We start from the raw sequence: 14,431 nt of genomic DNA, 5'->3' as shown, positions 1-14,431 counted from the left end.
TCCCGTTTCATCTATAAGCATAATCTAGCAGTTTCTTCACGTTAAAGGGATGGTTGATTATGATGTCTATTTTTTATCATTAGTTAGTGTGTAATGTTGCTGTTTGAGCATAAACAACATCTGCAAAGTTACGACGCTCAAAGTTCAATGCAATGGGAGATATGTTATTTTACAGAAATCACTTTTGAAGGACTACAACAAACGGCTAGAAGGGACAAGCTTCTTCCCAGGTTGGTGACATCACTGACCCTAAAATTTACATAAACTATGCCCCCGAGAACATGCAACAAAAAGGTCGAGGCCATGTTGGGCTGCTTTAGAGAAGAGGAAGAGTTGTTGTAGTAGAGTTATCAGTAGTTGTTATCATGCCGTCATTTTACGCCGGACTGCTTCACAATTAAAGGTCAATTCAAAGTTGGATTTGCACAGAAGATTAACATGACACGACACATGCTAGTGGATGAGTTGAATCAACTCCACAGCAACTACATAAATTTATCCACTAAACATTCAGAAACGTCCAGTTTCATTCTAAAAGTTGTAAGTTCTTCCCGAGTCTCTCCATCAGTGTCGACTCCGGTTTGAACAATATAAGGCTGAACACTGTTACTGACAATCCTCATTTTGGCTGCGTGAGATTCTCCAGCTTTGTTGTTGTTGAGCTGTTAAAGCTCCGCCCTCTTCTGGAAAGTGGGCCAGGAGCAGCAGCTCATTTGCATTTAAAGGGACACACACAAAAACAGTGTGTTTTTGCTCACACCCAAATAGGAGCAAATTTCTCAAGTTATAATAAATGATCTGTGGGGTATTTTGAGCTGAAAGTTCACAGACACATTCTGGGGACACCAGAGGTTTATATTACATCTTTTAAAGGAGGCATAATAGATCTCCTTTAATTTGTCTGATCTGGTTACTTTCTAAAGAAGACTGATTAGTCGACTACTTGTTTAAGTAACCCACGACTAGTCAATTTTAAAAATACTGGATTGGCAAAGCTGCACTACTACTATTATTTGGTCTTGGTATTCTTGTGGTGCCATCAGCATTGTCATTTTCCTGCAGCTCATTTACAGCTCAGGAGTTTGGCTCAAAATAAATGTGCCCAACAAAACTTTGCAAGTGATGTGAAGAATGCGAGTTGCTCTCCAAAGGCGATTTATTGGCCCATTTGAAAGCCGACTTTCACACAGAGATGGTATACACCAATGGTAGGTTGCTAAGAATGAGAATGTGTCCAGACAAAGCTCGTAAGTTCCAGTGTGGGTGCCTGTCAGGGTGTGCATATAACTTTATGAGGGTCTGTGTTGGGTTTCACATGGAACTGCCAGGGCCAAGTCAGGACAGACACGTAGGAGGTCCATTACTGCCATTGGTGGATGCCACTCTACACAAAAAAGCAACAAAAATGGCGTGGGAAGATGCCAATGGCAGCGGAAAACCTCAAAGGCAATGCTGGCCCCACCCACCTTCCTAAAAACACCAATCAATGTCAAGTAACACTGACGCAAAGAGACCGTTAAATCAACCACTCTCTCTCACACACATACACACACACTAATAAAATATACATCGGTTAACTGTAAACGCATTCATTTTCACATATTTTTCAGGTGCAAGTGCACACATATCCCAGCATAAGCCCTCTGTGAACCCTGTAGGGCAATATACCAGACACTACACAACAACAGACATATCTGTGGTTTATCCTAAACTCACTCAATACACACACACACACACACACACACACACACACACACACACACACACACACACACACACACACACACACACAGAAACCAAATGATATTCTTGGAAACTCTGCATTGTAACAGAATAAGGCCATATTGTGCTGCAGTTCTTTCAAATAATCTTTTAAAGAACACCCAAAACACATACTTCATACAAATGCCAAACCCAAATCTCTCCTCTCCATGCGAACAAACTACAGAAAGACTGTAGAGGGTGGGTTCATTTCAGTTCACTTATAACACTGGTACAAGGTGGGATGGAAATTTCAACAAGTGATTTTGTAATGGGACAGGGAATAAGTAGCTAACAGGGACGTCTTTTCTGGATAAACCCGAATGTTTTAGTAAAACCCCCTTTTTCATTGCCGCTGGTTCCGGAAGTTTTTTTTTTTTTTTTCATTCATTTTTATCACAGGAATTTTAAAATAGTCGTTGTTAGAGAGTTATAAACCATGAACCAAGCCAAGCAGCGGTGAATCACAACACTACAAACTTTGATTTGAAGCAAAAAGGTTTTTAAAAATCTGACAAAAAGACAAAGGTACAAGACTGTGGACTTAACGGTTTTAGTGAGGGGAAGAACTACAATCCCATGAAGCATTGCGGACAGCATTATCGGAAAAAATATTTCAGTACTTTAAGAGTGTAGGGAGATCGACTCGTTAATTTCATTTGCATTGCTTCGTGGGAGTGGGTGGAGCTAAAGAGCTATTTTAGAGCATGTCGCTTTTTTTTCTGATTGGTGTACTTTTCTGTACAGCATCATGGGTAATGTAGTTTTTCAACAGGAATTCCACTGTTAAACAATTATTTTTTAAAAATAAGCTGAAATAATGTGGGCTGATGGCTTCAGCAGGAGCAAATATTGATTAACAACCTTGTAGCTAACAGTAGGGCTGTCTTTAACGGTTTATTAGTAATCATTCAAAATGAATTTCCTTATGTTCCTTATGAGTTTTTACTTCCGTAACACCAACTGTTGCACTCTTTTGTCACAAGACATGACATTTTAAAACTTACTCTCAATAAATGTAGAAAATCTGGTAATATTGTTTTGGTTTCTACATTTTCTTTTTCTAAAAAAAATGCAGCCTGCATTTGTCTCGTGATCTCTCTTAACAAATACAGAAGTGCATCACGCTTTGATTAAGAGGGAAATGAAATGGAAGTGTTAACAGAAAATAATGATGACTAAGTAGATATGGAAGGGAAAGAAGAACTTCTTGCGTCTGTTGTAACAAAAAATAAATCTATGTTGACATAATTTGGGCATAATTTCTGCTGTTTTGAGCATTGCAACATGATTATAATTCTGGCTTAGACAGCCATATTGATCACTAGCAAAATCTAAAACAAAAGTTCCCAAACAACAAATGGAAATTCTGTCAACGTTTACTCACCCGCATGTTGTGTTCAGCTCACTGACTCACTGAAATGAGCCAGTCTCACAGGTTAACATCTCACTGCAGCAGAGGTTTATAACTGAACAGCTTAAATTTAAAGGGATAGTTGACCCAGAAATGAAAATTCGGTTATCATTTACTCAATAACAGAAATATATTCTACATAAAATAAGATATTTTGAAGTATATGGGTAACTAAACAGGCCCACGGCCCCATTGACTTCCACAGTAAATGGAAAGTCAATATCTTTTGGAAAAACATTATCTTCTTTTGTGTTCATCAGAAGAAAGAAACTCATACAGGTTTGGAACAACTTAAGGGTAATTAAATGATGACAGTATTTTCATTTTTGGGTCAACTATCCCTTTAAGTCTGTTGCTCATTCAAACTAATCATATGATTTAAAAAAAAAAAAAAAAAAAAAAAAAACTTTGGTTTGACTTGTGCTGTATTCAATCACTTAAATGGTGCTTCTGCAACCTTTTTGAAGCTTGAAAGCTTGAGTTGCATGAAAAACAGCCTTCAGATTTTCTCTTTTTGTGTTCTGCAGACAAAATAAAGTCATGTGGGTTTGGAACGACATGAGGGCGAGTAATTTTTTTTTTCTTTTTTTTTTCTTTTTTTTAAGAAGTGGGGTCATCTTGCAGTTGTTATGACTGCAAAATGATCATCGGATTATAAAGGACAGATCTGGAGCCCAATTTAAGTTTCAGGACCATAAACAGAATACACCAGAACGGTTCCAGATCACAGAAAGGGAGTGAAGAGAATGAGACTGAGCATCGCCATCAACACAGCGATGCCCGTTACCATGGAAACGCCACAAAAAGAGAGCCTGCTGGTAGTCATGGTTACCATGCAACGGACACTGAGAGTGCTTCACTGCATTCTGAGAAAAGTGCGTTGGGAAGGAATCGGTGTAGACGAGTGTTTGTGTGTGCCGAGGGCTTGAGAATTGGATCTTATTTATTTGCATTGTCTGAAAAAAAAAAAAAAAGAAAAAAAAAAAAAAAAATCAATGAAATCCATTTGTTAATATCAACATCACTAGGGTGACATTGATAAAACTGTACCATGTCTGGGTCGTCTTTGGGATCTTTTGGGATCACTGTTGGGAAAGTACTGTGCTCAAATCTCAGTGAAACCCTCCACTCCGGGGAAGCGATACCCTAATCCATATCTGATCCCATGGGCCAAGCACCCACAGAAAAATACAAGATATTCTCCACTATCTTTTACCAATCAAAAAAAAAAAAAAAAAAAAAATTTCAAATCTCAAATCGACAGATTTGAGAACCGCTCTAATTGGTGGATCTCACATCGTGTCCATGCGGGTCATGATACACAAAAATACCTTGATCTTTAGAGTCGATAATGAACTTTTGTTTGTTCCATTACCAAAATCAGCCAGTAATCTCAAAAAAATGCAAGAATTGAATCAGACTTGTTATTTATGATATTGACCTTCGTTCATTTCATACTTCGGCGACTCTGTGATGTTTTCAACATGAAATAAAAAGACTGTACGGATGTTTGTGCAGTTTTCATAATCAGTAGCTCATATTGTGAACACATGGTGTTTTATATGGCAGTATGCTTCAAAGTTGGAAAAAAATAAGCAGGATATTTGTATATTTTCTTTGTGAAAATCTCTATGTACAGTTAGAATGAACATCATTATTTTGGTTTTATTTGAAAAGACAGAAGCATGCTGAATGGACTCCGAAATTAATCTCCGGTTTCAATGGCTCTAATAAGTAATAAATAAACAACATGATATGTGACCGGCTAATGTTAACTCTATTATAAAAAAAAACACAAAAACACATTTACCCAGTCTCTATCTGCAAGGTGTACCTAACACATTTTTTCTGTGTATTGATGTCAGTCTTTATGATAGTCTGACGACTTGACACCAGTGGTAAAGCATTTGCAGTCCGTGTGTTTCTCTTTGCGAGACACAAATAACTTGAATTCTTCATCAAGTGCAAAGACTGTACTCTTGAAAAACTAACACCAAGAATAATTTAGTATTGCGTAATGAGCCAGTTAAATCTTTTTTTTTTTGCATTGTAGGGTGGGCACCCACTGGCAGAAACATAAATCGCCGCCTATGCCCTGATCTGTGGTGCTGAGAATGTGTGTTTGTGCAACACTGAGATTACACCGGTCAGAACGCTCTGTATTATTTTAGATAGCAATGTAGGAGTGATCTGACGTGTGTGTTTGTCTTAAAACCTCTTGTTCACTCACACACATATAAATACACACCAGAGTAGAGAGAGAAAATTTCCAGTTTGACTGAAAGCCCTCAAGTTGATTGAGTTTAACTTGTATTGAACCCAGAATATTCCGGATTCAAAACAATTTAAGATAAATCAATATTCACTGAGTGGATTTACCACAAAAATGAATTGACTCATTGCTCCTTTCCTTTCAAAAAAAAAAGAAAAAAAAAAGCGAAAGGTAAGAATACAGTGATGTACTTACAATGGAGGTGAGTGGGGCCAATAAGCAAACATTATACAGCCACAACACATAAACATAACATGAGTTTAGTGTGGGAATTTTTTACTTAACATAACATAACATAACATATAACATAACATATAAAATGGTTATGTTATGTTATGTTATGTTACCATTTTACAACACTGTTGCCAACTTGCCATGACAATTTAACACGTAAAACAATCATTAAAATGGCAAGAACTTTACAGCACAAATAACATACAAATGTTAACAGAAGAATGATATGTGCATAATCATGCATGGAAGTGCATTCATAGTTATAAGTTTCACATTTATGCTTTAAAGTTGCCATAGAATTGAAAACTGAATTTATCTTGGCATAGTTGAATAATAAGAGTGCAGTACATGGAAATGACATACAGCGAGTCTCAAACACCATTGTTTCCTCCTTCTTATATAAATCTCATTTGTTTAAAAGACCTTCGAAAAACAGGCGAATCTCAACATAACACCGACTGTTACGTAACACTCGGGATCATTAATATGTACGCCCCCAATATTTGCATATGCCAGCTCATGTTCAAGGCATTAGACAAGCCAGTATTAACGTCTGGATCTGTGCACAGCTGAATCATCAGACTAGGTAAGCAAGCAAGAACAATAGTGAAAAATGGCAGATGGAGCAATAATAACTGACATGATCCATGATATCATGATATTTTTAGTGATATTTGTAAATTGTTTTTCTAAATGTTTCGTTAGCATGTTGCTAATGTACTGTTAAATGTGGTTAAAGTTACCATCGTTTCTTACTTCACGGAGATCAGACTCATGACGTTATTTTCATTATTAAACACTTGCAGTCTGTATAATTCATAAACACAACTTCATTCTTTATAAATCTCTCCAACAGTGTGTAGCGTTAGCTTTAGCCAAGGAGCACTATCAAACTCATTCAGAATCAAATGTAAACATCCAAATAAATCCCATACTTACATAATCGGGTATGCTGCATGACGAACACTTTGTAAGGATCCATTTTGAGGGTTATATTAGCTGTGTGAACTTTGTTTATGCAATGTATTATAGCGTTGCGAGCTTGGGGGCGGGGAGCGCGAGCATTTAAAGGGGACGCGCACTGAATCGGCGCATATTTAATTATGCCCCAAAATAGGCAGTTAAAAAAAATGAATAAAAAAAAAAATCTATGGGGTATTTTGAGCTGAAACTTCACAGACACATTCAGGGGACACCTTAGACTTATATTACATCTTGTGAAAAAGCGTTCTAGGGCACCTTTAAAATCCACCATTCACAGTTGTAAGTGCTTTATTGTAAAGAAAAATACAAAAAAAAGTCCAAATTATTTTATGTAATAATCAACATCAACAAATCTGGAATAATCCTTTAATAAACACGACAAGTTTCACAGTTATCAGAATACTAAACCACACTACATTAGTTCTCAGTCAGATCCAAGTAAGAACATGTTCTGTCTTACTTCAAAATGAACAAAGTGTGAAAACAGCAGTATGAGCTGGTCTGCACAAAGTCACAGTACCACAAGGGTCTACTAAAAAACAAATGGATCTTGAGGCCGGTTCTTGTTGAGATCCAAAAGAGTGGGGTTTACGCTGGGTGGGGTGCTGTAAAATGACAAAACTCTTAATGCTAATATATTCTTCATGGCCAAGATATACTTTGGCTATTGTGAGATTATCTTGTTACATCATGAGATCTGATTACAGTGTTTGATGGTATAATCCCATCAGATTCAGACCTCCATAATGTAATGCTTTCTTAAGACATCCCATGGAATACACTGAATCCTACTAAAGCCAGTTTTTTTATGAGATTATAAAAGAGTTCACACCAGATCCACAACTATTAGCTGTCTTTAAAATGTACACACTGTAACTTTTGGCCCTCCAGCAGTTACAAAACAAAACTTCACGCATTTTGCAGAAGAACATTGTTTTGGTTGCGCTTCGGCTCTTTGTGACTGTGCGGATGAATGAGTTTCGTGGCACTTGTGAACAAATCCAAAAAATATGTAATCCAAGCATGTAATTTTTTTAAGCCGTTGTTTTTTTAATGAATGGCATTAGAAAAGTTGTTATGAAGAATGTCAGTCTGAGATGGTCAAACGTTGCGATTTTTTTTTTTTTTTAAAGGCCTAATTGACTATGGTAGTAACTCATTTATAAATTGCCATTAGTTCTATAATTTTTTGCCTCTATTAGTGATATATTAGATATATAACCAGTTTAGATGGTCGTTTTATTACAAGCTCTGTTGCATTCTCGTTTTGCCAGCAGACTCTTCCCCGTTCTGTGTTTTTTAAAACAGGTGATTCCCCAGAGGTTGGAGATTTACACTCTAAAAAGTAATTCAGGGGACCTGTTATATCACAACTTAAATAAATGCATAGAGTTCTGTTGACATAATAATGTTGATCATTACATCAACTTAATATCATCTGTAATTTAAACTCAAATTTCTCCATTGGCTTTTTTAAAACATTAGGTTGTAGTAATTTAATGAAATTAATTTGACAACTTTGGAAATTGGGCAGTGGATTTCTAGTTCCCAGCATGCTTTGCATTAGGACTAGATAAGGAGAATAAATGTTGAAATTAACTGTTAATTTATTTGTTTTTAGAGAAGGGAAAGACCTGTTAGTGTTTAATGCTGTTATGTTTGACATTTAAAAGAGTTTCTGTAATGTTTTTGTGGTTACCATTGTGCTAAAGTGTAGATAAAGGTAAACAAGGTAAACACTATTGACTCTATAAGCAATGACTGCGCTAGTGTCAGTGACAAAAAATATCTTACTTGTTCATTAAATATACATGTCAAATAAGTTACATTAGCATGTACTATTATTGCTGTTGATTTGAACTGAAATAAGATTGTTTCCAGGGCTACAACTCTAGTAGTTGGAGTGACTTAATTTTTTTGAGTAATCAAACTAAATTTGTGTTTATGCTACAAATTATAAAGTTCCTCTAACTCAATGTAGCTTGTTGGTTCTCACTCGTTGTGACGACCAACATGTGCCGACAACAGACCAAATGGAAGAGTAAAAGAGCCTTCACAGTGTAATGAAGAGTTCACAAGGAAACTTTTGTCGAAAGATGAAGCAGCTAACTGTACTGGATCTGACAGCAGCTGCATTACAAACCATAAGTAAATGATTTCATAGCGCTTTGTCTGTAAATGACGGTTTTATGTGGATAAAGTTCATATGTTCAAAACACTTACTCGCGTGCAAAAGCGAGTGGCTGTTGATACTGTTTCCTATGCAATGACATTAGCCAATCATAACAGTGGTCGTTTAATGACAAGCCTTAAAGGAGCCGCCCCTTGAAAACAGATCATTTCAGACAGAGGGAAAGAATGAGGGTTGAATATAATCGTTTTTCCAGTTGTTTTGATTGTTTGTTTTGTGCAAAAAAAAAACCAACAACTTTATTAACACTGTAAGTGAACCTGAAGGAATGTATTTAAATAATAATAAAAAAATCCATGTCATGACCCCTTTCATTATTATTTAATTTCACACACAATGTGACCCTTTCAACTGTACAGTAAGAAAGCATTAGAAATGCTTTCAACACTGATATTTATTTATGAAGTCAATGTTGTCCACTGACAGAAGTGAGCATATTCCTGAATACTATGTTTGAAGTTTTAACGGTGATCAACTCAGAACAGGGACTTGAATGGATTTAGGTTATGGATCTTGGTCTAATAAGTAACAGGATGGTTTAAATCATGAGAAAAGTCAGTGAATTACCACAATGACCTATATTGTTTATAACGAACAACCATTCTGACTACGCTTATTAAATACAGCTATAATCTACGTGACTGGTTCAGGAAGAAAAACTTTTGATCTTGAACCCACTTTGCAGAGATCTGTGGTAGATTAATAAAATCTTGCTGTCGTTACATGGTTTAAAATTGCTTATAGTGGTTCAATACAAGCATTTTGCTACGCATAACAGCACATTTTGTAGATCAAATCAGTTGAAGCAGCTTTCAAAAGAGTTTACTACGCTATTTAATCAGTGTCGCCATGCCAAACTCTATGAGGAAAGATTGTGCAAGTTCTTCTGGCATAGTCTGTCCCGCTCCACATCTGGATAATATTACAAACAGTGGAGACGTGAAGCCCAGCACCCCAGGAGATAAAAATACTTGACGTGAACTATTTTTTTTTTTATTTAAAAGGAGATTTACAGGTAACTGATGGACTTCTAACTGGATGAATCCGAATGCTTGGAGTAATCTGGTTAAATATTATGCACAAAAATTGGATGCCAGTGTCACTCACCTCCACGGTTACAATGCAAAAAAAAAAAACAAGACGCACAGCTTGTCAACAGATGTGCTGCATGTATAAACCCGGTTTGAGGTGCCATTCAGAAACCATACTGAACGCAGGCATCTTGAACTAGTTTACTTGACACGCCGACTAAAAACCATAGTGTGTATTCTGTTGAGTGATATAACCAAAGTCCATGTCATGCCTGCATACTTCAGGATTCCCATACCATTTATACCAGTTTCTATGACTTTTCCCATGGACTCTTCCCAAGCCAGTAGCTGTGTTCTGGAAAATGGTAGGTTTCTCTCAGGTCCATGGTTATTAGCTAGTTCAAGCTGGTCATTAGCTGTCTGACCAGCTCCCATGCTTCAAAGACCATCTTGAACACTTTAAGCTGGTAAGGCCAACTGTAAGTTAGTTTATTGCTGCTAACGACCAGTTAATGACCAGCTAGAAACCAGCTACCATGATGAACAGATTTCATTTAAGCTTTTATTCACATATAATCACAGTGACTCAAAGGGTTAGTTCACCCAAAAATGAAAATGCTGTCAGTAATTACTCACCCTCATGTCATTCCAAAGCCTCAAGACTTTCGTTCATCTTTAGAACACAAATGAAGATATTTTTGATGAAATCTGAGAGCTTTCTGTCCCTCAATAGACAGCTACATAACTACCACTTTGACACTTCAAAAAGTTCATTAAGAAATCGTAAAACTAATCCAATTGAATTGAGCGGTTTTGTCCTAACTTTCTGAAGAGAATCGATCACTTTATATGATGGATAGAGTGAATTTAGGCTTTTATTCACATATAAACATTCATCAACTCATCAGTTGTGGTAAACAGAAGCTCAAGCATGTTTGCTGGATGCGTATGAGAACCAATGAGGTTCATTCTTGTGTTACGCAGCACGTTTGAGCTTTCGCATGAGGTTTGTTCTCGCGCATCAAGCAGGTTCGGTTCAGCTTTTGTTTAATCAAAGTTAATATGTAAATAAAAGCCAAAATTAAATCTGTTCATCATATAAATCAATCGAGTCTCTTCAGAAAATGTGGACTAAACTGCTCAATTCATATGGTTTAGTCTTACAGATCTCTTGATGAGATCTTTACATAGCGGTCTATGGAGGGACAGAAAGCTCTCAGATTTCATCAAAAAGATCTTCATTTGTGTTCCAAAGATGAAAGAAAATCTTATGAGGGTGTGTATGACAGTATTTTCATTTTTAAGTGAAATAACCCTTTAAGCTGATTTGCTGGTTTTATAAGTGTTATAGCCACTTTAGGCTGGAAGACCAGCAGAACACCAGCTTGAAACACCCAGACTGGGAGACCAGCTTAAACCAGCTAAAACCAACAAACCAGCTTTGGCTTTTCAGCAGAGAATTTGTAATCGTCTGGACTTTCCATGACTTTTACACATTTTAATCATTTCTATGACTTCTCCAGGCCTGGAGATCACAATTTTAAAACTCCTTGATATTTCCAGTGGCCAGTTGCATAAACTATATCTAGCAGTACTACAAGCAAGTCATCAATTTATTTATTTTTTTTTCTTTAAGACTGGTCAGAACTTTTTCCGTCTGTTTCACAAAAAGAGAGATTGGTCTAATCTGAATCCCAAAAGTAAGACAGATTAACCCTCGGCTGACTGCTAGATGGTCACTCTAGTTCTTAAGACATTATTAACATAGTGGTTGTGTTTATGCAACTGGCCCCAGGTCTTCCATGATCTCGGGGCCCCCGGTGTTTAAGAACGCGTCCTGTGTGAACGCATCCTGAGGAATCTCAGAAGAACAGCAAGTTCCAGCAGAACAATGCCATTTCAGAGACGGCAAACAGACTCATCAAATGGTATGAAATGGCCTTGGGTCTGGAACGGCATGATATGGTTCAGAAAAAGCTGTAAAACTTCAGCTCTATTTTGCGAGCAGGCTCTCAGCTGCAGTCCAGACCCTCTGAGCTTCAGACGTAAGGAAAAGTTGAAGAGCCACACAGCGTCAGTGTAGCATTTTATCAGATAAATGGAGGCTAAATGAGGTTTGCTGGATGAGAAGCTTGTGCCCACTGGTTGGCCTGCACGCTGTGGCTCCAAAATGAACGACAGATAACAAAAGCGTTTCTTCTAGTAATTAGACGTCCACTCTTACCTGCAATCGCTCCGACGCAGGCTGCCACATTTTAGTAGATGATACGCTCGATTGTCAGGCTGGAAACAAGGATAGTCCAGCTATAACATCTGCTCGCTGGCGGCGCTTTCTCGCTCCTTCTGTCTCCTCCACCAATCCCGAGGAAAAAAATACAGATACAGTGAATTCCAACGGTGCGCAAGAACGAAACTCCGCCTGCGAAAACACGCACGGGCTCTTTTCTTTCTTTCTCTCCCCCTTTTTCTCTGTGCCTCTGTGTGTCCTCCGCCCCCTCTCTCTACTGCTGTTGTTTTCAGACTGTGAACGGCAGAGGGCGTTAAAGTCACCATGAAATCACACTCTTTTTTTCTTTTATTTAATGTAATATTGCAGTACTTATATAAAATATTATCTATGTACATCATTGTTATTATTTTTTTAATTATGTGCCTCATAATGTTTATTCAAATAACTTCCCCTCCTTCTTGCAGCGACATCTCTTTTCTCTGATGACGTGTTTGCCGGCGCCAGGGCGGGACCACCTGTCATTCAACCACAACGATCCAATAAAGTCCCGCCTAGCATTTTTTTTTGCAATAAGCAATTTCAATCGGATATGCGTCATAATAGAAAACAAAAGACTTTCTCAATTTCTGTTTAATGCCGAGTTTAACTGCATTTCTTTCAGTCCGCAAAAGTTGTTCCTAGCATTTCATATGCATTACCTGCATTAGTCGCTGACCAGCTGCACTCAAATTCAAAATTGCTTTGTTGATGGTAGAGGAGGTATAGCAAAGGCCTTGAATGATGATTTAAGAGGAATATCTTTGTGATATAAAAAATATATATATGTATATTTATTACTTTTATTTGTAAAGTTGGCATCTTCTACAGCATATAACATGTAGGTATGGAAGAGGATTAGGGCCAAGCAATAATAAAAAAAATAAAATCATCTCGAGATTAAAGTTGTTAAATTTCAAGAAAAAACTTGTTAAATTTCGAGAAAAAAGTCAAAAATAAATTGTTGAGAATAAACTTGTTAAATTATGAGAAAAAACTTGTTAAATTTCTAGGGAAAAGGTCGGGATAAAATGTTGAGAATAAACTCGTTAAATTACGAGAAAAAAGTCATTAAATTACGAGAACAAATTCGTGAAATTATGAGAAAAATGTCGTTAAATTTCGAGAAAAAAGTCTAGATAAAATGTTGAGAATAAACTCGTTAAATTACGAGAAAAAAGTAGTTAAATTATGAGAACAAATTCGTTAAATTATGAGAAAAATGTTGTTAAATTTCGAGACAAAAGTCGAGATAAAATTTTGAGAATAAAGTAATTTAATTATGAGAAAAAAGTCATTAAATTACGAGAACAAATTCGTTAAATTATGAGAAAAATGTCGTTAAATTTCGAGAAAAAAGTCGAGATAAAATGTTGAGAATAAACTCATTAAATTACGAGAAAAAAGTAGTTAAATTACGAGAACAAATTCGTTAAATTATGAGAAAAATGTCGTTAAATTTCGAGAAAAAAGTCTAAATAAAATATTGAGAATAAACTCATTAAATTACGAGAAAAAAGTAGTTAAATTACGAGAACAAATTCGTTAAATTATGAGAAAAATGTCGTTAAATTTCGAGAAAAAAGTCTAAATAAAATGTTGAGAATAAACTCATTAAATTACGAGAAAAAAGTAGTTAAATTACGAGAACAAATTCGTTAAATTATGAGAAAAATGTTAAATTTCGAGAAAAAAGTCGAGATAAAATTTTGAGAATAAACTCGTTAAATTAAGAATTTGTTCTCATAATCTAATGACTTTTTTCTCGTAATTTAATGAGTTTATTCTCAACATTTTATCTCGACTTTTTTTCTCGAATTTAACACGTTTTTTTCTCGTAATTTAACGAGTTTATTCTCAACATTTTATCTCGACTTTTTTTCTCGAATTTAACACGTTTTTTTTCTCGTAATTTAACGAGTTTATTCTCAACATTTTATCTCGACTTTTTTCTCAAAATTTAACAAGTTTTTTCTCGTAATTTAATGAGTTTATTCTCAACATTTTATTTAGACGTTTTTCTCAAAATTTTACCAGTTTTTTCTCAAAATGTAACAACTTTAATCTCAAGATGGTTTTATTTTTTATTATTGCTTGGCCCTAATCCTCTTCCGTATGTAGGCCATTCAACAGTTTTCAACAAAACTTCAAGATTCAAACACTTATGAAATTCAATTTATAAAACAACAACAATGGAAAAGGCCAAAATATGTTGTAACATTTCAACATATAAAACAATTTTGCCCCAAACTAACATTTATGAAGAATGACCAAAAAA

The 14,431-nt window shown here is 36.0% G+C and overlaps 1 protein-coding gene across 2 annotated transcripts in view; it reads right to left on the bottom strand.

Moving 5' to 3' along the window:
• Positions 1 to 12,341, bottom strand: part of pid1 (phosphotyrosine interaction domain containing 1) — a 32,415-nt gene extending 20,074 nt beyond the window's left edge. For both annotated transcript variants that reach the window (XM_067389641.1, XM_067389639.1), the window contains exon 1: positions 12,112 to 12,341. In XM_067389641.1, the coding sequence (XP_067245742.1) occupies positions 12,112 to 12,141 (30 nt within the window). In that variant the 5' untranslated portion in view covers positions 12,142 to 12,341. The remainder of the gene's footprint in view (positions 1 to 12,111) is intronic.
• Between the last annotated feature and the right edge of the window lie 2,090 nt (positions 12,342 to 14,431).

Source organism: Chanodichthys erythropterus, chromosome 7 (assembly GCF_024489055.1).
Source record: "Chanodichthys erythropterus isolate Z2021 chromosome 7, ASM2448905v1, whole genome shotgun sequence".
NCBI lineage: Eukaryota > Metazoa > Chordata > Actinopteri > Cypriniformes > Xenocyprididae > Chanodichthys > Chanodichthys erythropterus.
The sequence above is the reverse complement of the archived record's forward strand: the minus strand, read 5'-3'. Positions and strand labels throughout refer to the sequence as shown.